This window comes from Callithrix jacchus, chromosome X, assembly GCF_049354715.1.
Source record: "Callithrix jacchus isolate 240 chromosome X, calJac240_pri, whole genome shotgun sequence".
Classification (NCBI taxonomy): domain Eukaryota; kingdom Metazoa; phylum Chordata; class Mammalia; order Primates; family Cebidae; genus Callithrix; species Callithrix jacchus.
This window is the reverse complement of record NC_133524.1, coordinates 15,725,648-15,751,065: the sequence shown is the minus strand read 5'-3', so window position 1 is coordinate 15,751,065 and position 25,418 is coordinate 15,725,648. Positions and strand designations below refer to the sequence as shown.

Sequence of the window (25,418 nt, the reverse complement as noted above, 5' to 3'; positions counted from 1 at the left end):
GTGGGGTTGTTAATTGGTCTCATTTCAATGTTGTTGCATCTCTGAACAGGGAGACCCAAGGAAAGGGCGAGATACTGAGAACAGCCAGTTGGGGGAGCAGTCAGAACACACATATATCGGTTAAGTTTGCTGTCTTATGTGGGCACAGTTTGTGGTACATCAAAACAATTATAATAGTAACATCAAAGATCACAGATAATAGACATAATGATAATGAAAAGGTTTGAAATATGACAAGAATTACCAAAATGTGACACTGAGATGTGAGGTGAGCACATGCTGTTGGAAAAATGACACCAATAGGCTTGTTCAGTGTAGGGTTACCACAAACCTTCAGTTTGTAAATACATACATATATATATTTACAAAACACAATAAAGGAAGTGTGATAAAACAAGGTTCGCCTGTACTCCTTTCTTTCCCTTCCAAGTTCAGAATGAACTGAGAGAGAGACTGAGGAGCTGGCCACTTAGGGATCCAAATATCATCTTTCTCCCCAGTATATAGATGCCTTACATAGCATCTATATAAGAGCACATGACTTGTATCTGAGACTTTTTGGGCTCCTTAATACTTCCTCGCTTCATTAACCATGTACAGGCAGAGGTGTACAGTCACCACCATCTTCTTCAGAGGCAGGCTTACCTCTTGGCAAAAGAAGAGAGAAAAAGAGAAAGAGCCCAGAAGGGCCTGAGCTGAGTATACTCAATCCCTTGAATTACCCTAACCAGCTGGATCTCACCTCCTGCCTCCCTCTCACCCTCAGGGATTAGTGAGAAAGGCAGAGAGCAGCTGGCAGTATTGCCTCATGGGGACATTAGGGAGGGGTCTGGAGGCTCCTTCCAACATTCCCTGGTGTTTTGTTCTATTCACATATTGGAGTCGGATGCTTAGCCATGACTGCCCCCTCAAGGAAAGAAATGAGAAATTTATGAATGTGGACCCCCTCACACAAAAACTAACTTCTGTTCTCTGAGATCCGTTTTACCCCAGAACAATCTCAAATGAATACAGAGAGGTTTTTGTTAAATTCACACCAAGGCACATCTGTCTTCTAGGCTGCACATTCATTTTATCTAAATATGAAAATCTCCCAAATTTGAACAGAAACCTCTCCCATCATCAAACTTTTCAGACAAAAGTAGAGTTCTGATCTAAAACCCCTTGCCCTTATAAATCACATTAAAGTAAATTAGAATTAAAATTACATTCTAAATAAGATGCCAAAGCATCTTTATCCAACTTTAATCCTGCTTTGCTTGGGTAGACTAAGGATTCTCTTTTTTTTTTTTTTTTTTTTAATGAGCATCGCAGCCTGAGTTGCCTCCCCTGGACTGGATTTGGCTCCATTAGGTCTGCCAAACTTGAATCCATTCAACCTCAATTCTCATATGTTTCACTGTAGAAATAGTCCCAAAAGGTAATAAAAGACACATTTATCACAATATCAGCCTTGATTCCATGAAATTTTATTGCACAAGCAAATCTCCAAGTCTTGGAGCAGTTATATCTGCAGAAAATTGATGTACTTGGTCAGTCCAGAGCATTAACATAGTTGGGAGAAGAAAACCATGTATCCATACCGTCTCCACTCTCTGGGGGGAGACATTTCTGCCTTTGTGTAAAGTTGCTTGTGTTGGTGGTAACTCCAGGCACCAGATCTTGAGAAAATCCTGTTCTCAAGTATGGAAGGCTGAAAAGAATATGAAGCAATGTTCCTCTCACCAATATGTAGAAAAATAGAAATTCAAATAATATGCTGCCACTTGACACCCTTCAAATTAAGAAAAAAGTATGAAGTTGGGTACTGTGAAGTGCTGGCAAGGATGGGAAGAACGGAAACTTCATGTTTGGCAGGTGGGTGTAGCTGGGTTCATTGTAGAGAGCAAGTTGACATAACTCAGTGAAGCTAACACTGCATATGGGGTATGCCCAAGAAATTTCACTCCTACTATTTATTCCATCAAAACTTCAGCAAGCAGACATATGACAGTGGTCATCCCAGCATTGTGAGTGGTCGAAAAGAGTCAGAGTTGATGTAGGTGTTCACCACTTAGAGAATGAATAAGTGAAATATGGTGGTCACCTATGATGGAATATGGTGTGTAGCCACCAGAAGCAGTGGGCTATATTCACTTGTAGTTATATGATTAGTTCTCAGGTAAAATGCAGAATAAATCAGAAAAGAAAGCAGTTTAGCACACAATACTACTTATTTTCAAGGACACCCATGTATCAAAGTAAATACACTATGGGTAGACTGGAAGGATGTCCATTACATATGCTCAACTGAGAGCCAATGGGGAATGGGCTTCAGATGGGGGATGATGGGGTAAAATAACACAGAACGAGAGGGGTGCCCATGGATGTATGATGACCTTGTGCCATGGATTATGGTATATAGCAATTCAATTCCATGAACCCAGGGCCAGACTGAGAGAGAGATTTGTGTCTAACACCAGCTTTTAACTTGGTTGGTGTAGGTGACCTATGTGGCTGATTTAAGGGATTCTAAAAATCCTAGCATAGGACAGAAAATCTCACTGTCACATTATTAAAACTATACCATTAGAGTCCATCCTTCAACAGTATGAGGGATTGAAAGGAGCATAGGCTGTGGAGTCAGACCTGGGTTCAAATCTCAGCTCTGTTGTTTAATATCTGTGACCTTGGGAAAATTATTTAGAGCCTTTATTTCCTCATCTGCCAAGTGGGGATGATAATACAGAGTCCTTGAGGTTTTTGTATGGTATTTAATGTGCCTAGCAACATAGAGGGTACTTAATAAATATTTCCTTTTCCCTTATCTTTCTTTTCTTCTCTCATATTCCCTTTGATCATTAGTCTTTACCAACAGCAAATCTCTAGAAATTCTTGGGATGGGAAATGAAAATGGCCAACATCTTTTATGGGCTTTTGAAGTGCTAAGTTCTAAGTCAGAGCTGTCTAATAAAAATATAATGGAAGCAGCATGTCGCTTAAAATTTCACCATAAACATTTCAAAAGTAAAAGCAGTAAGATTAATTTTAATAGCATATTTAATCCAATATATCCAAAATGTTATTTCAACATGTAATCAATACAAAATTGTAATGAGATAGTTTACACTTTTTGTTATCAAGTCTCTGAAATCCATTGTGTCTTTATACTCGCAGCGCAGTGAGTGTTGACTGTATTGGACAGTGAAGTTCTGAGAGTTCTTTATATGTGTCAATTCTTTTTCCTTATCTTTTTTTTTTTTTGAGACAGAGTCTCGTTCGATCACCAGGCTGGAGTGCAGTGGCGAGATCTCTGCTCACTGTAACCTCTGCCTCTCGGGTTCAAGCGATTCTCCTGCCTTAGCCTCCTGAGTACCTGAGACTACAGGCACACGCCACCACACCCAGCTAATTTTTGTATTTTTAGTAGAGACGGGGTTTCTCCATGTTGGTTAGGATGGTCTCGATCTCTTGACCCCGTGATCTGACTGCCTTGGCCTCCCAAAGTGCTGGGATTACAGGTGTGAGCCACTGCACTCGGCTGTCTCAATTCTTTTAATCCTTATTTAACTTGGGTTCTTTGGAAAACAAAGCCCGAGGTAAGTATTATTTGCAATCCCAGGGCAGCGGGAGTGAAGGAGAAGGGAAGTGAGACAGATGCTTGGCCATGTCAGAAAGCTGTACCTCAGAACTTTCTAAGGGAGCAAGAATTTGTCTGTTGCCCCAGATCTTCCATTCCTCTTTGGTCAAAGTTTCCCCATGGGAAGCTAATTCCCTGACCTTCTGGTTTGTGTCACCTGGCCCCTACAGACAGCCTCTGAATAGGCCACATGTCCCATTCTATGGCTTGGATCTTTATCCAAGTGTTGGCATGAAGACAGGATCCAGAGCCTAAGTAGGTCAGTTGGGTCAAGCCCAGACTGTGGAGCTGTTGGAACCTCCCGCCACTGAGAGGACAGTCAAGACAATATCAGAACTTGACGGTCAGCTAGGAGAGGCCAGGGCATCTGGCAATATCAACACTTGCATCAATGATGGCACCTATAGGTCTCCATAAGAGGCCGAGGGCTGAGAAGCTATAATGAAGTCGAGCGACTCTGAGGAGGCACGTAAAATGGGTCCAGCTGAATTCTCACAACAACCTAATGAGACAGGGAACTGTGACATAGTGAGATTAGCAACTTGCCTGGGGTTACGCATATAGCAAGTGACAGAACTGGGATTCTAACTGAATGACTGGCTCCAGGGTGTGTGCTCTTAATCACATGCTTACATAGGTCCTTCACCAGTTTGGCACAACCCAATAGAAATCAGATTTTTTGTTGAGAGGTTTTGTCTTGGAAACTTTTAAAGACTGAAAGGGCTTAAGAGGAGAGACACATGTTGAAGGGTTCAAGAGGAAAATCTTGGCCCATCTGTCATTTCGCCAAGGGTCTGACTATTCACTACTTGTATAGGAATTCATGAATGATCCCTGACCTGAGACCTGAATTAGGGGTATATACTGATCCCTTCCATAGTGCTCCGGCCTTTCAGCAGATTTTGTCAGTTCCTCAATTTTTCTGAGCTGGTACTGAATAGCAGGGAACTTCCTCTCCTATTGTTTGTGGGTACACAGGAGGCCATATTCAATACTTTTAGGATCTTTTTGAATACTGTATTTAGATGGGTTGACGTGGTAAATTTGGGGATTTGGGGAGCTGATCAAGGAAGAGACAGTTTCATGAGAGGCAGTAACATGCAGACTTTATTTGGGCAGTGCTCAAACAAGGTTGCACAAGAGAGAAGGTTCCTCACAGCTGGAGATTTTCCAGAGATAGTGGCACAAGGCCACCACTCAGAAAGGAAATAGGGCAAGAGACCTGAATGAGTAGGGGAAATCAGAGAGGAGGCTTACATGTCTAGGTAATATCACTAAGCATCAAGGTGAAGTGTCTCTGGATTAGAGAGCTCTGAAGGACAGAGGAGTTTGAGGTCTTATAGCTGTCTAGCAGATGTTCGTAATAATTTATCTTATTTCTGGCTAGCGGATGTTGGGAGTAGTTTCACAGTGTATATGGAGTAGGTAGGCTCTAAATGGCTAAAAATATGTTCATTTTGGAATATATTTAAAGCAATTTGATGCATGAAAATTGGAGTTTGGCATCAGTGCACTTTGGGCTAATATACATGGGCTGTCTCTGGCCCATTTATATAACAGTTTTATGGAGACTTTCAGTTTGTCCATTCAGCTCTTCGATTGCTGTAATGGTGTATTAGGATATGAACAAAGTTTTTAGAGCAACACGAATCTAGAATTCCTGATACAATGATATGCTTTTCAAAGCCACCCACCACTTACTGTTCCATTTTCTTCTGGTACTTTCATTTGAATCAGAATGTCAGGCAGAAATGGATCCCAAAGATAAGCTCTCCAACTACATCACTTTATAAACGAGAAAGCTGAAACCCAACTAGGCAAAAAGTCTTTCCCAAGGTCACACAGCTCATTGTGGAAGAAGACCAGACCCAAACTCAGGTTTCCTGAATTTTTGCCCTGTTTCATTTGAACATTTCCCCTGCCTTATCCCACCATTCAGGCCTTATACATAAGTTTGCTGAGTGTGTCTCTCTTCAGTTAGGGAATGCCTTAGCATTTTCATGGATGGAAGCTTCAAAACGATCGTGTCTCTTTCTACACCAAAAAGGTACCTTCAGGCACATGTCTGTAAAAGGAGACACCTTGCCTGTCTGTGTCAGGACATTCTGCAAAAGATCACACAGAAGAAGCTCTAGACCCCTTCAGTAATTTTAATCATAAAATTGGCGGATCATATCTATATGAAGGTATCTATACCCAGAGCTTTATGAAATCTTTGCCAAATAGTGTCCTGTGTTACATCTTGAATCACTTTCCTACAAGAACTCTTACAAATATTTTAGTAAGTAACAAATGTAACTAATAGAGATTAGAAGCCCTGTGAGGAATATTCTAGCATTGGTTAATAGATTTGCTGACTCCATCTTGGAGCATATTACCCATGGATTGGAATTAACAGATAGGAAGGCTCTGTGTTAGCCTCTTTGGGAGCCATTTGTGGTTTTATTATACTGCTGCCTTTATAGAGTTGTAGATGGATTATTTATACAAGATATGGGCATTTGTGCTTTTTCTGGTTTTAATTTTCCAAGAAATTAGAACATCTGTAACCCAACTTCAGGCAAGAATGCTGACTCAAAGGGTGAATAAATCAAAGTCCAGTTTCATGATTAACGTGTCTCTGGTTAAATTTCAGTACTGTGAGTCCCTGTCATCATCTTTATTCTCTTCCTCTTTAGTCCTTCTCTCCTTACTACTCTTCCCATAAATAAAAGGTGAAAAAGAGAAGGACGAGAATATTACTACTGATTAAAGGGCTGCTTGAAAAATAATACTATCGACTGAATTTGGCTGTGTTCAAAATTCTTGGTCAGCTAGACAGTTTGATGTTCAAGACTGTCCACAGTCTTTTATGGTTGCTAAAAGTTAAACATGTTTTTTGGCCCTAACTCCCACCCTACAAAGAGTCATTGGCATTTTGCCTAAGAGTACCTTGTCTTCTCTTTGTGTAGCACTTCATGTATATGTCAAAATATGATTACAGAGTTTTAATCCTTCCCACGATACCTTTGGCACTGGGGATGGAAACTAATCTTTTCCACTGCTTATCAGAATTGTTTAAAATAATGAAGAATTCAGAAATCAAAGTGCTTTGGATTGGATACAGAAGACATCATTTTGTTGAAGAGCATCAGCCTATCCTAAAACTGAGCTAGAAGTTTGCTTTAAACAATATGGTAAATCTACTTTTCACTTCCTCAAAGCCTTACCATCTCCAGGAAAATGAGAAAGTACGGTTCCCCACACAGGGACAGTGGCATCTGGCAGTGAGTTTCCTGAGTGTGTATGGTAGTGCAGAGACTAGGTCTGTGCTGATGCATTTTTATCCCCAGTGCAAAGGCCAACAGGTCATGAGAGTGGGAAGGTGGTAGAAGGAAGACGAGGACCTCGGGAAGCCATAAGAACTGCACTAGATGATGCCATGAACTCCTTATGGAGATCTTACTCTATTAGTTAGGACTCCTGAGCTAGTAAATGAAGTGGACACTTGGTTTTCCCTATTGAGGCTCTTCCTTGTAAGTGGCTGAAAGAGAACCTACCTGAGCTATACCCAAATATACGTGCAAACTTAGTAGGGATAAAGAAGATTATCATCAATTGAGGAAAAGAAGAATAAATCAACTGAAACAATTGGTTAACCATTTAATAAAAAGAAACCAGATTAGCTCATGATCTTACAGTTATTTGTCAAAAGAATTCCACATAGATTAAATAATTTTTTTCTTTTTCTTTTCTTTTTTTTTTTTTGAGGCAGAGTCTCACTGGAGTGCAGTGATGCAATGTCAGCCCACTGAATTCTCTGCCTCCCAGGTTCAAGCAATTCTTTTGCCTCAGCCTCCTGAGTAGCTGGGATTACAGGTGCACACCGCTACGCCAGGCTAATTTTTTGTGTTTTTAGTAGAGATGGGGTTTCACTGTGTTGCTCAGGCTAGTCTTGAACCCATGACCTCAAGTGATCCACCTGCCTCAGCCTCCCCAAGTACTGGGATTACAGGCTTGAGCTGTTCCCCACCATAGATTAAATAATTTAATGTTAAAAATTTTGAACTAGAAAAATATACACAAACATTTATATGATCTTTGGATGGGGAAAGATTTTCTGTGTTTAAAAGCATTGGAAGGAAAAGATTAATAGATTTGACCCATGTCAGAAACCTTGTAAGTGAAATTAAAGGCCAAAAACAAACTGAGGTGGGTTAATAACTTTACTTTATTGAAAAAAAAACTCTCATATAAATTGATGAGAAGCACTAAACTTCCTTGACTTCATGCCCCCCAATTTTCCACTCCTTCTCCCAATCACTCGTCACCGAAGATGTGTCTGCACGTTTTATATCCACCATTTTACCTCCTTGATGTTCTCAACTTGACATTCACCCACCTTGGTCCATTGAAACCAGCCACCACTGAGTTCCAAGTGGGCAAACCAGAGGTGGTGGTGGTGGTGGTCTTGTCGTCGTCCTCGTCCTCCTCCTCCTCCTCGTCCTCCTCCTCGTCCTCCTCGTCCCTTTTTTCTTTCTTCTTCTTTGTCTTCATCGTCATCTTCATTGTCTTTGTCGTCGTCTTCTCCGTCTTTTCTTTCTTTGGTTCCTTCTTCAATTTAGCTCTTCCTCGCCGTGGCTTAATTGCTTTCTCTTTCTATATAGCCTCTCTTTCTTTGGCTTCTGAGATAATGCATTCTTGTGTCTCTGGATGCTCTTTGCTCCTTCTCAGTTTCCTTTCTCTGGGAGACACTGTTTTCTTGGCCAGACCCTTAATCACTTGTGTTCCTTGGATCTCAATCCTGAGTCTTTTCTTTCGTTGAGCTTCTGCCTAGGTGAGCTTATTTATTTCATGGATTTAGATACCATGTATAGTCTGACAACTCCCAGATTTATATTCACAGTACAAGCCCCCCTTTGAGCTCTATGTAGATTCATATCTGCAACTGCCAACTTGACATCTCCATTTGCGTGGTGCCCAGGCACGTCAAATTTAAAATAGGAAAAGTTGAAGTCTTGTTCTCCCTACCCTCACCTGTCTTGAGAGCAAAAAATAAAAAAACCTTGTTTCTCTTTCAGTCTTCTCCGTCTCAGTGAATGGCACTGTCACTCATCGCTCAAAATAGAAACATGATGGTCATCCTTATACCCACTTCATCCAGTCCCTCAGCAAAACCTGTCTATCTCCAAATATATTATTTCAAATCTCCTTACTTCTCTCCTATCCCTCTCTGGCACACTCCAGCATTCTCCTTACTCCCTTCCAGTTCTCTATATAGTAGCTTAAGACATCTCTTTAAGATGAAAATTGGATCTGGTTATTCTTCAGTGTGTTCTCATTGTGTTTTAAAGAAATCCCAAATGTCATACTATGGCCTATATCTGATTAAATCTTTCCTAACTTTCTAAACTTATCTCATGTCATTCTCTCCAGTAACCACTTTATGTCTGCCAGGTTGCTCTCCTTTCAGTTTCTGAATTCTTCAGGCTCTTTATAGCTTCATGGCCTTCACATGCCCAGAAACCTCTTACTCTCAACTCTTCTTATTCAAGTCTCCACTTTAATATAGTCTCCCTAGTGAGGACTTCCATTACTCTCCTCATTTTATTATCTCTCTCTGAATCCTATATATTTCTTTTCTAGCATGTACCACATTTTAAAGTTTTATATTTAAGTTGCTAAATTATCTTCTGCTCTAGAAAGTAAAACTTCACAAGGGTTGAGCAGAACTGTTATTCAACAGTATATAGCCAATGACTAGTGCATTATAGATTGTCAACCAACATTTTTTGAATGAGGAAATTATTTGATGAGTGAATGAAAAGTTAAATAGGCTAATGAGCAGATAGTTTACTAAAAGAGAAATTCAAGTGCCCTTAATACATACAAAGCCCCTAAAATATTACCTGGTGCATACTAAGCCCTGAACATATTTAGTTATTATTGCTATTTTTATATTAATGCTTACTATTATTTTTAAATTAATATCACCCAAACTAATAGTCAAATTTAAAGAGTAAGGAGATGCCAATTTCTGCTTTTTAAATGAACTAAATGAAAAAAATAAGATGATCAACATTTTGATGAGATGGGCACTTGTTAAAGGTAGTTACCAAGTGACTTGACAAAACCAATTTGGTTGAAATCAAGTCAGTATAACGAGTGCTCAGATGATGATTTGTTCAAGAACAAATACTGCTAGATATGGGTTGTTGAGATAATGGTATTTGTAGTGTGGAAGTCGTGCTTTTAAACTTTTTTCTTAAGGTTAAGCTTTTTTCCTCACTTTTTTCCATTTTCCAAAGGTTTTCAGGGGAGTTTATTTTTTTACCTTTTACCTTTTTTTTTGACCAATTAATTTTTCCATTCTATGTTTGTGACAAGGAAAAAAACGTGCAACAATAGGAGATCTGTTAGCTAGTCCAGGAGGGAGAACCTGCTCCAGGATGGAGAGGCTGGTCCACGAGGGAGAGGCTGGTCCATGAGGGAGAAACTGGTCCAGGAGGGAGAAGCTGGCCCAGGAGGGAGAAGCTGGCCCAGGAGGGAGCAGCTGGTCCAGGATGGAGAAGCTGGTCCACGAGGGAGAAGCTGGTCCAGGAGGGAGAAGCTGGCCCAGGAGGGAGAAGCTGGTCCAGGAGGGAGAAGCTGGCCCAGGAGAAGAAGCTGGTCCAGGATGGAGAAGCTGGTCCACGAGGGAGAAGCTGGTCCAGGAGGGAGAAGCTGGCCCAGGAGGGAGAAGCTGGTCCACGGGGTAGAAGGTGGTCCACGAGGAAGAAGCTGGTCCAGGAGGGAGAGGTTGGTCCAGGAGGGAGAAGCTGGCCCAGGAGGGAGAAGCTGGTCCAGGAGGGAGAAGCTGGTCCAGGAAGAGAAGCTGGTCCAGGAGGGAGAAGCTCGTCCATGAGGAAGAAGCTGGTTCAGGAGGGAGAAGCTGGTCCAGGAAGAGAAGCTGGTCCAGGAGGGAGAAGCTGGTCCACCAGGGAGAAGCTGGCCCAGGAGGGAGAAGCTGGTGGACATGGAGAAGCTGGATAGAGGTGGAGTCGGAGCTCAGAGGTACAGAGAAGGAGTGTGGAGAATTTGGAGGCTCCGTGACCTGGGGTCCAGGTGGGACTGTCGGGCACAGCCAGGGCTCTGAGGACCTACGTATGGGGCATCGTGGTGGGTCAGAGGGGGCCCTTGAGGACTCACTTGTGCAGCCCCCACGTGTGGACCTGGTGAACGTCCCAGGTCTGCGTTTGCTGCCTGCAGCCCGGGCAGGTGGTCGGGCTCCCGCGACGAGAGCCTAGGGGTGAAAAGGCCGTGCGTTTCAGAGTCCCCGGGAGCCCCGCGCTGTCGGGGAGGCCAGACGAGGCCCCCGTGGTGGAGACCACGCTGAGCACCCAGCCCAACCACTGAACTCCAACACAAGCCTGGACAACGTAGTGAGACCTCATCTCTGCAAAAAACACTTTTTTCTTTTCTGAGATGGACTCTCGCTCGGTTGCCCAGGCCGGAGCGCGGTGGCGCAATCTCCGCTCACGGCAACCTCCGCCTCCCGGGTTCAAGTGACTCTCCTGCCTCAGCCTCCGGAGTAGCTGGGATTACAGGCGCCCACCACTGCACCCACCCAGCTAATTTTTGTATTTTGTATTTTTAGTACACAGGGAGTTTCACTATGTTGGCCAGGCTGGTCTCGAACTCCTGACCTCAGGCTCACGGCAACCTCGGTCTTCCAGGTTCAAGCAATTCTCCTGCCTCAGTCTCCCGAGTAGCTGGGATTAGAGGCATCAGCCACCACGTCCATATAATTTTGTATTTTTTTAGTAGAGACGGGGTTCCAGCATGTTGCCCCGGCTGGTATTGAACTCGCGACCTCAGGCGATCCGCCTGCCTAGGCTTCCCAAAGTGTTCGGGTGACAGGCGTGGGACACCGTGCCTGGCCGCTTCTTAAATGATTTGTACCAAAAAAAAAAAAAAAAATTGAGCAGGGACAGTGGGAAATGCTTAAGGTTAACAGTGCAAGACCAGCCTGGACAGCATAGTGAGACCCCATCTCTACAAAAATAAACCTTAAACATTAGCCAGGGGTGCTGGTGCACAGCTGTGGTCCCAGCTTCTGGGGAGGCCGAGGCGGGTGGATCAGGAGGTCAAGAGATCGAGACCATCCCGGTCAACTTGGTGAAACCCCGTCTCTACTAAAAATACAAAAAAATTAGCTGGGCTTTTGTTTGGCAAAGGGAGCCTCAGAAAGGGACCCAGGCCGGGGTTTCAGGGAGCAGAGCCCCCACCCAGGGCGGTCTGGCCTTGGGTCTGAATTAGGGGGTGAAGAGGCTGAACAGCCACGGGGTTCGGGGGGGTGCTGTGGGAGGGAAGGGGCTTCATCCAGCATCGGGATGAATTTGAAGAACCTGCAGGCCAGCCTAGGAGGCTAAACGAGGGGTCCCTCCCCACCCCCCGCACCAAGCTCCCCCCGTCCCCGTCTCCCCCAACAAGGTCACGGCAACCCCCCCATCTCCCCTGACAAGTTCACAGCCGGGGACCCACAAACGTGAAGGCCAAGGCCCTGCAGGCCACTGATTCTGTAGCTGACAGCGCCATCGTGTGGCCGAAAGGAAAATACGCAAGGAAAATTGTGGGGCCAGAGTGTCCGTCCTGTCTCTGGGGTGCCCGTCCTATCTCTGGGGCGTCCTCCTGTTTCTGGGTCGCCCGTCCTGTCTCTGGGGCTTCCGTCCTGTCTCTGGGGCTTCCGTCCTGTCTCTGGGGTGCCCGTCCTGTCTCTGGGCGTCAGTCCTGTGTCTGGGGCACGTGTCCTGTCTCTGGGGCGCCTTTGTCCATTTTACTCCCGTGCCAGGATTGCGTCACTGCCTCTCAGCTCTTGGAATACGCGGAGCTCCTTTGCGGCTCAGAGTCTCTGCACATGCCGATCCCTCTTCCTACGTTGCTGTTCCCTGCACACGGCCTCGGAGTCTCTGCACGTGCTGATCCCTCTTCCTACGCTGCAGTTCCCTGCACATGGCCTCGGAGTCTTTGCACAAATCAGAGCCGCCCCCAAAAACTCACCCCCCCAACCTTCTTCACCGAGTAATCGACGATGCGGAATTTGGAGGCGATTTATATCCTTTTGCAGAGATGGGGTCTTGCTATGTTGCCCCAGCTGTGTTTTGAGCTCCTGGGCTCAAGGGATTCTCCCAGTTCAGCCTCTGCAGTAGCTGGGACCACGGACACACCTGACCACATCTGCCTGATTTGTACTTTTTTTGTAGAGATGGGTCTTGCTACGTTGCCCAGGCCTGGCTCACGCGATCCTCCTGCCTCAGCCTCCTCAGTATCTGGACGCCACCGTCGCTGGCTAATTGTTTCTTTATTTTTCATAGAGACATAGTCTCAGTGGGTTTCCCAGGCCGGGCTCAAACCCTGGGCCTCGAGTCACCTTCCCACCCGGGCCTCCTCCCAAAGTGGCGGCATGAGAGGCGCGAGCCACGGTACCCGGCCCAGGCCTCGAATCCCAGCACCTTGGGAGGCCGAGGCGGGCGGATCACCTGAGGTCAGGAGTTCGAGGCCGGGCTGGACCACAAAATGAAACCCCGTCTCTACTAAAGATAAAAAATTAGCCGGGCGTGTGTGGCCGGTGCCTGGAGTCACAGCTACTGAGGAGGCCGAGGCGGGAGAATCGCTTGAACCCGGGCGGCGGAGGTTGAGGTGACCCGAGGTCGCCCCATCGCACTCCAGTAATGAGAGCAAGACTCCGTCTCAAAAGGAAAAATATACTCGTCACAAGCAGCACTTAGATACTATTTTCTTTGTCTGTTAACACCAGCAGTTAGATACTATTTTGTCTGTTCACTCCAGCAGTTAGATACTATTTTCTTTGTCTGTTCACTCCAGCAGTTAGATACTATTTTCTTTGTCTGTTCACTCCAGCAGTTAGATACTATTTTGTTTGTCTGGTCACTCCAGCCGTTGGATACTATTTTCTTTGTCTGTTCACTCCAGCCGTTAGATACTATTTTCTTTGTCTGTTCACACCAGCAGTTAGATACTATTTTCTTTGTCAGTTCACTCCAGCAGTTAGATACTATTTTCTTTGTCTGTTCACTCCAGCAGTTAGATACTATTTTCTTTGTCTGTTCACTCCAGCAGTTAGATACTATTTTCTTTATCTGTTCACTCCAGCAGTTAGATACTATTTTCTTTGTCTGTTCACTCTAGCAGTTAGATACTATTTTCTTTGTCTGTTCACTGTAGCAGTTAGATACTATTTTCTTTGTCAGTTCACTCCAGCAGTTAGATACTATTTTCTTTGTCTGTTCACTGTAGCAGTTAGATACTATTTTCTTTGTCTGTTCACTGCAGCAGTTAGATACTATTTTCTTTGTCTGTTCACTCCAGCAGTTAGATACTATTTTCTTTGTCTGTTTACACCAGCAGTTAGATACTATTTTCTTTGTCAGTTCACTCCAGCAGTTAGATACTATTTTCTTTGTCTGTTCACTCCAGCAGTTAGATACTATTTTCTTTGTCTGTTCACACCAGCAGTTAGATACTATTTTCTTTGTCAGTTCACTCCAGCAGTTAGATACTATTTTCTTTGTCTGTTCACTCCAGCAGTTAGATACTATTTTCTTTGTCTGTTCACTGCAGCAGTTAGATACTATTTTCTTTGTCTGTTCACACCAGCAGTTAGATACTATTTTCTTTGTCTGTTCACTGTACCAGTTAGATACTATTTTCTTTGTGTGTTCACTCCTGCAGTTAGATACTATTTTCTTTGTCTGTTCACTCCAGCAGTTAGATACTATTTTCTTTGTCTGTTAACACCAGCAGTTAGATACTATTTTCTTTGTCTGTTCACTCCAGCAGTTAGATACTATTTTCTTTGTCTGTTCACACCAGCAGTTAGATACTATTTTCTTTGTCTGTTCACTGTAGCAGTTAGATACTATTTTCTTTGTCTGCTCACTCCAGCAGTTAGATACTATTTTCTTTGTCTGTTCACTGTAGCAGTTAGATACTATTTTCTTTGTCTGCTCACTGTAGCAGTTAGATACTATTTTCTTTGTCTGTTCACTGTAGCAGTTAGATACTATTTTCTTTGTCTGCTCACTCCAGCAGTTAGATACTATTTTCTTTGTCTGTTCACTGTAGCAGTTAGATACTATTTTCTTTGTCTGCTCACTCCAGCAGTTAGATACTATTTTCTTTGTCTGTTCACTGTAGCAGTTAGATACTATTTTCTTTGTCTGCTCACTCCAGCAGTTAGATACTATTTTCTTTGTCTGTTCACTGTAGCAGTTAGATACTATTTGCTTTGTCTGTTCACTGCAGCAGTTAGATACTATTTGCTTTGTCTGTTCACTCCAGCAGTTAGATAATATTTTCTTTGTCTGTTCACTGTAGCAGTTAGATACTATTTTCTTTGTCTGTTCACTGTAGCAGTTAGATACTATTTTCTTTGTCTGCTCACTCCAGCAGTTAGATACTATTTTCTTTGTCTGTTCACTGTAGCAGTTAGATACTATTTTCTTTGTCTGTTCACTCCAGCAGTTAGATACTATTTTCTTTGTCTGTTCACTGTAGCAGTTAGATACTATTTGCTTTGTCTGTTCACTGCAGCAGTTAGATACTATTTGCTTTGTCTGTTCACTCCAGCAGTTAGATAATATTTTCTTTGTCTGTTCACTGTAGCAGTTAGATACTATTTTCTTTGTCTGCTCACTCCAGCAGTTAGATACTATTTTCTTTGTCTGTTCACTGTAGCAGTTAGATACTATTTTCTTTGTCTGCTCACTCCAGCAGTTAGATACTATTTTCTTTGTCTGTTCACTGCAGCAGTTAGATACTATTTGCTTTGTCTGTTCACTCCAGCAGTTAGATACTATTTTCTTTGTCTGTTCACTCTAGCAGTTAGATACTATTTGCTTTGTCTGTTCACTGCAGCAGTTAGATACTATTTGCTTTGTCTGTTCACTCCAGCAGTTAGATACTATTTTCTTTGTCTGTTCACTGTAGCAGTTAGATACTATTTTCTTTGTCAGTTCACTCCAGCAGTTAGATACTATTTTCTTTGTCTGTTCACTGTAGCAGTTAGATACTATTTTCTTTGTCTGTTCACTGCAGCAGTTAGATACTATTTTCTTTGTCTGTTCACACCAGCAGTTAGATACTATTTTCTTTGTCTGTTCACTCCAGCAGTTAAATACTATTTTGTTTGTCTGCTGACACCAGCAGTTAAATACTATTTTCTTTGTCTGTTCACTCCAGCAGTTAGATACTATTTTCTTTGTCTGTTCACTCCAGCAGTTAGATACTATTTTCTTTATCTGTTGAATATTTGCTTTTAGCCACAACGTCTTAACCTTTAGATCTATAATTTCACTGTGAAGGAGAAAAATAGAAATGCAATCCAAGATTTATGTGCAAAGAGACTCATCAAAAACTAACAATGACACACAAAACCCCGTAAAACACAATGTCCAACATTAGGGGAGTTGTCCAAAATGGGGGGTGCATGTTTAGGAATAAGTAGAAACACTATTTCTTTCTCTTATAGGATATTGGGGATTGGCACTCATTAATATGGTTAGAGTAATTTGCTTAAGCAAAATATTACAGTAATATTGACAATTTGAGTGCATTTCCTAAAAAACAACTAAATTATAAAGAGTTTTTGAAACAGTTCCCTAAAGATATGTGAAAGCATTTATTATAGGTCTGACACATTACACTACATTGCTGCCACTTGTTTTTAGGGAGGGTCAAGATGGTGATAAAAGCAGGAGCATTTGGGAATCAATAGGCAGCAGTTATCTGTGAAAGGAGCAGTGGCAAAATTCAAGATACTTTTTTGCCACACTCATACATAGCAATGTAGCATGCTGCATTCTTTTTCTTGGGGAGATGTTTTAAAGCCACATAGTTTCCATGTGGAAGTGATTTCATCTCCTAATTAAGATCACATTTATGAATAAAAGCAGAGGAAGGAAGTCAGCTTGACAAGGATATCCTACCAAAAGCCAGGGTAAGTGGAAAGTCTTTGAAGGACATAAGATGCAGGTGGTTGGAATTTGAATTTGGAAGGAAGTAGTTTTATAGACCTTGTTTTGTCTTGGTTGTTTTGTGGCCATTATTGGAGTGGTGTCTGAGACTCATTATGGGTTTGGCTCTGACATATTTATAGGGAAAGAGAGACAAGGTTTACCTGAATTTGGTAGCAGCCCTGTTGTAGGTTAGGCAAAATTTACCCTTAACCTCTTATGAAGAATTAAATTACTTACCTTCTAGAAATATTCTCTGTATAATATTTGAACCATAATATTTTAAGCCATTAGGCTTTTGAAATATAGGCTAAAACTTTAAAGTTTCCTAAATACTTTCAACATAGAATTGTGAAATGGAAAAAAAGAAGAAAGGGGAAGAGTTTTGGATTTTAGAACCTCTGCAGTCATTGTTAATCAGAACTGAAACAGAAAAAAAGGAAAAAAAACCAAATTCACTGATAGAATTTGAGTACATTAGCTCTGTCCATGCTGCAACAGATTTATAGGGGAGTATTTGCTTTTAGTTTCTAATGAACAAATTTGTTTTACTATTGTGGAAATAGGTACATTGATAGCTAAGTTTTAACCAAAAAAGAATGATTTAATTAAATGATCATTCTATTTTGAGCATCTATTAATGGTTTAAAACTATACATAAAAATAAACAAAACAACACAAGAAACAATGTGCCTAACAGCAAGATTCCTTTATGGTTGAAAATCAGCAGTGTGTGTAATGGAAAGACTGAATCCAGGTTTGCTCAAGGTATATTTGAGGCTGGCATTGTCACCTTTGAGTTAAATGAACATTTGCTATTTCCATAGACTTACCATGGATGATCAAAATCAAAAAATAAAACCCACATGCTTTTAAAATTATACACACACACACACACACACACACACACCCCTACACGTACACTTATAAGAACATCTTCCAAATTGAGTTTTGTCTCATTATAGATTATTTTAGGTAGAATAATATACATTCAGTTTTGGAGGCTTTGGGGCAATTTATTATTCAAGAGGTGTTATATTGACACCCTCAGTGATCCAATTCCCAATATGAAAAGAATACTAGAATTGCAATTCTGTTTTAGTTTAAAGATGTGAAAAACATCTGCAAAATGAATTAAAAGTTTCCTCTTAAACTTTTTCACACTGAGAAAATGGAATGTATTTTGTAGCATTATGAAAGTCTCATTGGTTTCTGTTTAAAATGTTTAAGATGAATACATAAATGAATATAGAACATTCTATGTGAATGTGAGGTTGAGAAGCAAGAGACGGAAGGAAGAAGGAAAGAGAGCCAGCCAAGAGGGCAGATTGATGACTGAGGTTGAGGGCAAGAATACAGCACGTTAACCAGAGCTTTCCCACCAACTCCCCACAGCTCTATTTGCTCCCCTAGCCTCCCACCCACTGAAAGACAGCAAAATATTGTCCCTCACCCCAGTGACATTCTTACTTCTCTTTAGCTCTAGTCTGAGAAATTGGAAGGGAATTTTAAAAATTAGAGTGTGGAGGAAAATATTAGTTTTCTGAATCAGAATTTCAGAACCAGAAATAGACTTAAACATCAGCAACTACCCTCACAACATTTTCAGATGAGCAAATTATGCCAGAAGAAGATAAGTGTTTCATTGGTCAGCAGAAAAAGCAATGCCTCTGGCGGGGCACAGTGGCTCACACTCTGTAATCCCAGCACTTTGGGAAGCTGAGGCAGGCAAATGGCTTGAGCCCCGGAGTCCAAGACCAGCCTGGGCAACATGGCGAAACCCCATCTCTGCAAAACAATTTAAAAAAAAAAAGAGAAGAAAGAAAGGAAGGAAAAGAACGAAAAAAAGAGAAAAGGCAATACAGCATGAAAGACTCCTGACTTCCAGTTCAAGATTAGTTTTATGGCCACATTCTGGGAGAGAGGGCTAGCAAAAATTAAACCAAGAATCTCTTTGTGATGAATTTCTTCTCTGCTGGAAGGGATACTGCATCTGCCACTGAGGCAGAGATTGAGAAAGATGCTTAAACCAAACAGGGATCTTTTTAAAATTTTTATTTATTTATTTATTTATTTATTTATTATACTTTAAATTCTGGGGTACATGTGCAGATTCTGCAGGTTTGTTACATAGATATACATGTGCCATGGTAGTGGTTTGCTGTATCCATCGCCACGTCATCTACATTAGGCATTTCTCCTAATGCTGTCCCTCCCCAATTCCCCACCCCATGCTGTTTCTCCCCTAGCCTCCCACCCACTGAAAGACAGCAAAATATTGCCTGAACAGAGGAGTCATTTGATATGATATGAAGTTTGCCCTTGATCTTTTTAGAGGTAATTTTAGAAGACCTCGTCAGACAAAACCAGTCCCTTTCCAGATGGTGCCTTATATACCTAATGATCCTAGAGAACCAGATCCTGTGTCCCTTGTGTGCTGCCCTTCTTTCATGTACGTTTCAAGCTCTTCAGATTGATTGTGAATCTTTGGCCTTAGGGTGCACTTGATGTCACAGGTCTTCCTGGTTTCATTTATGTATGCACAGGGGAATTGGCTTTTCTAGTCTTTGAAGCTGTGTTAATACAGCTTGACCTTCTAAACCATGCAAAACTCCCTCAGACCATTTTAAACCCCAAAGCTTCAATAGTAGACATTCAGAAGAAGGGAAAAAAATTCTTTTGATAGTCAACATTATTCACAATTCTTTATTTCAGAATTTAATGTATAGGCATGTACTTTGACCTTACCAAATTCACCTGTCCTGAAGAGAAGCATTTTGCTACATGTAGGTAAAGATATTGATGAATATCATATATATGTGTGTGTGTGTGTGTGTGTGTGTATGTAAAATCCCATGTATAGTCATACAGTTATTGACAGTATATAGAGTAGTAATATGGTTATTGACAGTATATATATGTGTGTATATATATATATGTACCATCAGTATATATATTCATATACACCTTCATATATACATACACACACATATATACTGTCAATAACTATATTACTATACATGGAGTTTTCCATTATGAAACATCAGTCAATAAATATTTATTGAACACCTACTATTTGACAGACATAGTGGGTTGGCCCTGAAAATTTAGTGGTAACAAAGGCAGAAATGTTCATGTTCTCATGGAGCTTGCATTGTTCTCCACAAAATTGTGCCTTTATCAAGGAGAGTAAATAATTCTGGGCTCTAGATTCTCTTTTTGTCTAAAAATGCATGAATGTAATCTTTTAATTAAAATATAATATATACACTGAGAAGTACATAGATCAAATATACAGTTCAGAGAATGGTTACCAAGTAAACACACCTGTAAAACCAGCAGCCAGGTTAAGAAACAGAACGTTATCAGCCCCCAGAAGCCCCTTTAAAATACCTTTCTAGTTACTAATCTTCCCAAGGTAACTAATTTTCAGACTTCTCACACCATAAACTCATTGTGCCTTGTTTTGAACTTTGTAGAAATGGAATCCTACAGTGTATGATCTCTCATGTCCACCTTCATTTGCTCAATATTATGCTTATGAAATTCATCTGAATTGTTGCATGTAGTTGAGTTCATTCATTCTCCTTGTTATATAGTATTCCATTGTATATTAAAATTCACTTATCCATTCTATTATTAAAGGCATTTGGACCATTTCCAGTTTGGGGCTATCATCAATTCTGACACTATTAAGGTTCTTGTGCCTGTCTTTAGGTGGCTGTTAAGTACACACCTATGAGTTAGAATATTGGGTCATAGCTTATGTATGTATATTAATCTGTACTACATACTGCCAAGCACTTTCCCAAAGTGTTTATACCAAGTTATAGTCCCACCAGCAGTGTATGAAAATTCCAGCTACTACATATCCTTGCCAAGTTTAAGGTTATGTGCTTTTACATTTTCATGTGCATTCTAAGTTTAAAAAATAGACTAGAACCACTGGAGCTTTGTGATAAACAATGAGACATCATAAAGTTTATAGCAACAGTTCTAATCCCTTGAATTTTAATCTATGCCAATGATTCAGGATGGTATTATATTGAATTAGAAACTCTGCTTAACTCTTAATGGAATCAAAGTTACTATTTGCAATAGAAAATCCCGCCAAAGTTTGCCTTTCTTACATTTGAATTTGTGGCTTTTTCAAGTGAGTAGTGTCAGACCACTTTTGTTAGCCAGAGGGCCAAGTAAGAAAAAATAAAAAATATGTTCAGTCCACATTCTTAAATTCAAAATGGAAATGACTTCCTTGAGACACGGGGAAGAAACATACATTTGGTTGTGAGATAACCTACCATATCTAGTGGAAGATTGGAAGTGGGAGATTTGGAGCAACTATTGGCCAGTAAAATGTTAATATCAGACCATATTTGAGAGATGGCTGTAGGGAGACAGCTGTCATCCTGAAATTAGTTTGTCAGCCACATTGTAAAGCTAGAAGGGCTAACTTCTAGACCAAGACCTTTAAGAGGGACTGTTTCAGCAGCCCACCCTGGCTTTGACACTTCCCTAGGAGGAACTATAAATGTAATGGATCCAGGCCCAGGCCTATTATAGAAGGGCCAGCTGAAAGAAAGAAGAACCTTATTCTTAGAAAAAAACACTGATGGTTTCCTTTTCTTTTTCAGTCCAAGATTTACACTCGCACACCAACCTTATATTTGGACTTCAAATTGGACCCAGGAGCAAAACATTCCCAGCCTATTCCTAAAGGTATGATGGGTTCTGGGGTTTAGTAATCATGTCAGGAAAAAAAAAATGGCCAGGTGTGGTGGGTCGCACCTGTAATCCCAGCACTTTGGGAGGCCGAGATTGGGAGTTTGAGACCAGCCTGACCAACATGGAGAAACCCCGTCTCTACTAAAAATACAAAAAATTAGCTGGTATGGTGGCACATGCCTATAATTCCAGCTACTCCGAAGGCTGAGGTAGGAGAATGACTTGAACCTGGGAGGTGGTGAAGGTTGTGGTGACCCAAGATTGTGCCATTGCACTCCAGCCTGGCAACAAGAGCAAAACTCCACCTAAAAAAAAAACCCACACACACACACACACACACACTCAAAGACCAAGGAGCTGTTTTCTCTAGAATGTGCTTGTTTCTGAAACTCAGCACAAAGTTCTATGAACTGTTTATATTTAATTACGTTTAAATTGACAAATATGGCTGGGACCTTCCAAGTTAAGAAAATCAGGAAGAAGCCGAGCACGGTGGCTCACGCCTGTAATCCCAGCACTTTGGGAAGCCGAGGCAGATAGATCACAAGGTCAGGGGTTCGAGACCAGCCTGACCAACATGGTGAAACCGGGTCTCTACTTAAAAATACAAAAATTAGCCTGGCATGGTAGTGGTACACACCTGTAATCCCAGCTACTTGGGAGGCTGAGGCAGGAGAATTTCTTGAACCCAGGAGGCAGAGGTTGTTGTGGTGAGCCAAGAGCGCGCCATCGCACTCCAGCCTGGGCAACAGAGCCAGACTCCGTCTCAAAAAAAAAAAAAAATCAGGAAGAATTCACAGAATGTTAAGGCCAGACCTGTGGGCCATACCCCTCAATTTACAGATGTGGAAGGCCTAAAACACTGGTCACTTGCTCAAGGCCACCCAAAGACTTACTGGATGATGTAGGGCAAGGAAAATATCCCTGTCTCTTGACTTTCCAGCTCCTATCGACTCACAGTATTCCTGAAGGCAAATTCGGACTTGTGTTAGTTATAAACAGGTGCATACTTGATTGAGATACAGGTTTTGCTTGATATAGGTGTTGTTATGTAAAAGTTACCTTTAGAATGACATTTGAATCCAAGAATAATTAGAAAATTCCTAAGTATTTAAGGCCTATTTTGTTCTTTTAAAAAAATTCTGGCTGTTTTTTGATAATTTTTTTTTCCTGTAGGCATGGGGTCTCACTCTGTTACCCAGGCCAAAGTGAAGTGGCATGATCATAGCTCACTGCAGCCTCAAACTTCTGTGCTTAAGTGATCCTCCTGCCTCAGCCTCACAAATGACTGAGACTACAGGCATGTGACACTATGCCCAGCTAATTTTTAAACTTTTTTTGTAGAGACGGGGTTTTACCATGTTGCCTAGGCTGGTTGCAGACTCCTGGCATTAAGTGATCCTCCTGCCTTGGCCTCCCAAAGTATTGGGATTTCAGGCATTAGCCACTGTATCTGGTCTATTTTTAAATAATTTATTTTTTTTTATTAACACATAATAGATGTACATATTTTCAGGGTACATGTGATAATTTAATACATTCATATAATTTATAAAGATCAAGTCAGTGTCATTAGGATATTTGTCACCTTAAATATTTGTCTTTATGCTAGAAACATTTGAATTATTCTTTTCTAGCTGTTTAGAAATATATAATAGATTGCTGTAAATAATAGTTATCCTACTGATCTATCAAACAGTAGGTCTTATTTCTTCTATCAAATTGTGTATTTGTACTCATTAATCGATCTCTCTTTATCCCACCCAGACCCCTACCCTTCGTGTTCTCTAATAACCATCAGTCTTCATGAGATCTTTATGAGATCCACTTTTTTTTTTTTTTTTTTTTTTTGAGATGGAGTTTCGCTCTCGTTACCCAGGCTGGAGTGCAATGGCGCAATCTCGGCTCACCGCTACCTCCGCCTCCTGGGTTCAGGCAATTCTCCTGCCTCAGCCTCCCGAGTAGCTGGGACTACAGGCGCGCGCCACCACACTCAGCCAATTTTTTTGTAGTTTTAGTAGAGACGGGGTTTCACCATGTTGACCAGGATGGTCTCGATCTCTTGATCTTGTGATCCACCCACCTCGGCCTCCCAAAGTGCTGGGATTACAGGCTTGAGCCACCGCGCCCGGCCATGAGATCCACTTTTTAGCTCTCACATAAGAGTGAGAACATGCAATATTCATCTTTCTGTTCCTCGCTTATTTAGCTTAATGTCCTCCAGTTCTCTCCAGGTTACTGCCAATGACTTTCTTTTTATGGCTGAATAATATTTCATTATGTATTTATACCATATTTTCTTTATCCATTCAGCTATTGCTGGGCACTTAAGTTGATTCTGTTTTGGCCATTGTGAATAATGTCACAATAAACATGAAAGTGCAGATATTTCTTTGATATATTGATTTTTTTTCCTTTTAAATATGTACCCAGCAGTTGAAGTGCTGGATTATGTGGTAGTTCTATTTTTAGTTTTTTTGAGGAACCTCCATACTGCTTTCCATAATGATTGTACTAATTTATATCCCCACTGACTATATACAAGGGTTTCTCTTTCTCTACCTCCTCACCAGCATGTGTTATTCCCTTTTTGATAACAGACATTTTAACTGGGGTGAGATGATGTCTCATTGTGGTTTTGACTTGCATTTCTCTGATGATTAGTAGTGTTGAGCATTTTTTTTCATATACTTACTGTCCATTTGTATGTCTTCTTTTGAGAAATGTCTATTCCGAGCTTTTGCCCATTTTAAAATTAGATTTATTTTTGCTATTGAATTATTTGAGCTCTTTAAATATTCTGATTATTCATCCCTTATCAGATGGGTAGTTTGCAGATATTTTCTCCCATTCTGTGGGGAGGCAGAGTCTTAATCTGTCACCCAGGCTGGAATGCAGTGGCGTGATCTCTGCTCACTACAACCTCTGCCTCCTGGGCTCAAATGATTCTCCTGCCTTCGCCTCCCAAGTAGCTTGGATTCCAGGTGTGTGTGCCACAAAACCTGGCTAATTTTTGTATTTTTAGTAGAGACAGAGTTTTACCATATTGGCCAGGCTGGTCTTAAACTCCTGGCCTCAAGTGATTTGCCTGCCTTGGCCTCCGAAAGTGCTGAGATTACAGGTGTGAGCCACCACAGCTGGCTTCATGTTATTGTTTGTTTTTGCTGTGCAGAAGCTTTTGAACTTGATATAATATCATTTATCTATTTTTGCTTTGGTTGCTTGTGCTTTTGTGGTCTTACACAAAATATCTTTGTCCAGTCCAATGTCCTGGAGATTTTCCTCGATGTTTATTTGTAGTATTTTCATATTTTGAGGTCTTAAATTTAAGTCTTTAATTCATTTTGATTTGATTTTTGTTTATGGCAAGAGGTAGAGGTCTAATTTCATTCTTCTGCATATGAATATTCAGTTTTCCCGATACCATTTATTGAAGAGACTCTCTATTCCTTAGTGTATGTTCTTGGCACCTTTGTCAAAAATGAGTTCCATTGGTCTGTGTGTCTGTTTTTATGCCAGTACCATGCTGATTTGGTTATTATACCTTTGTAGTATAATTTGAAGTCAGGTAATATGATGCCTCCAGCTTTGTTCATTTTGCTCAGGCTTGCTTTGGCTATTTGGGGTCTTTTGTGGTTCCATATCAGTTTTAGGATTCATTTCTGTGAATGAGATTGGCATTTTGATAGGGATTGCATTGAATCTGTAAATTGCTTTTGGTAGTATTGTCATTGTAATGATATTAATTCTTCCAATCCATGACCATGGAATATCTTTCCATTCTTTGTGTGTCCTTTTCAATTTCTTCCATCAGTGTTTTATAGTTTTCCTTGTATAGACTTTTCACTTTGATTAAGGTGATTCCCAGGTATTTTGTGACCTTTCTTTGTAACCATTGTAAATAGGATTGCTTTCTTGATTTTTTTTCACATTGCTCACCGTTGGTGTACAGAAATGCTATCAGTTTTTGTATGTTGATTTCATATCCTGCAACTTTACCAAATTTGTTTATGTTTTAATGGTTTTTTTTTGTGGAGTCTTTAAGATTTTCTTAGTATAAGATAATGTAATCTGTGAAGAAG

General features: G+C 41.1%; 1 protein-coding gene across 3 annotated transcripts in view; it reads left to right on the top strand.

Annotated features, from left to right (window-relative positions):
- PIR (pirin) overlaps positions 1 to 25,418 on the top strand; it is a 127,077-nt gene that overhangs the window by 58,534 nt on the left and 43,125 nt on the right. For all 3 annotated transcript variants that reach the window (XM_008988989.5, XM_002762645.6, XM_017968478.4), the window contains exon 6: positions 21,246 to 21,330. In XM_008988989.5, coding sequence (XP_008987237.1) covers positions 21,246 to 21,330 — 85 coding nt within the window. The remainder of the gene's footprint in view (positions 1 to 21,245; positions 21,331 to 25,418) is intronic.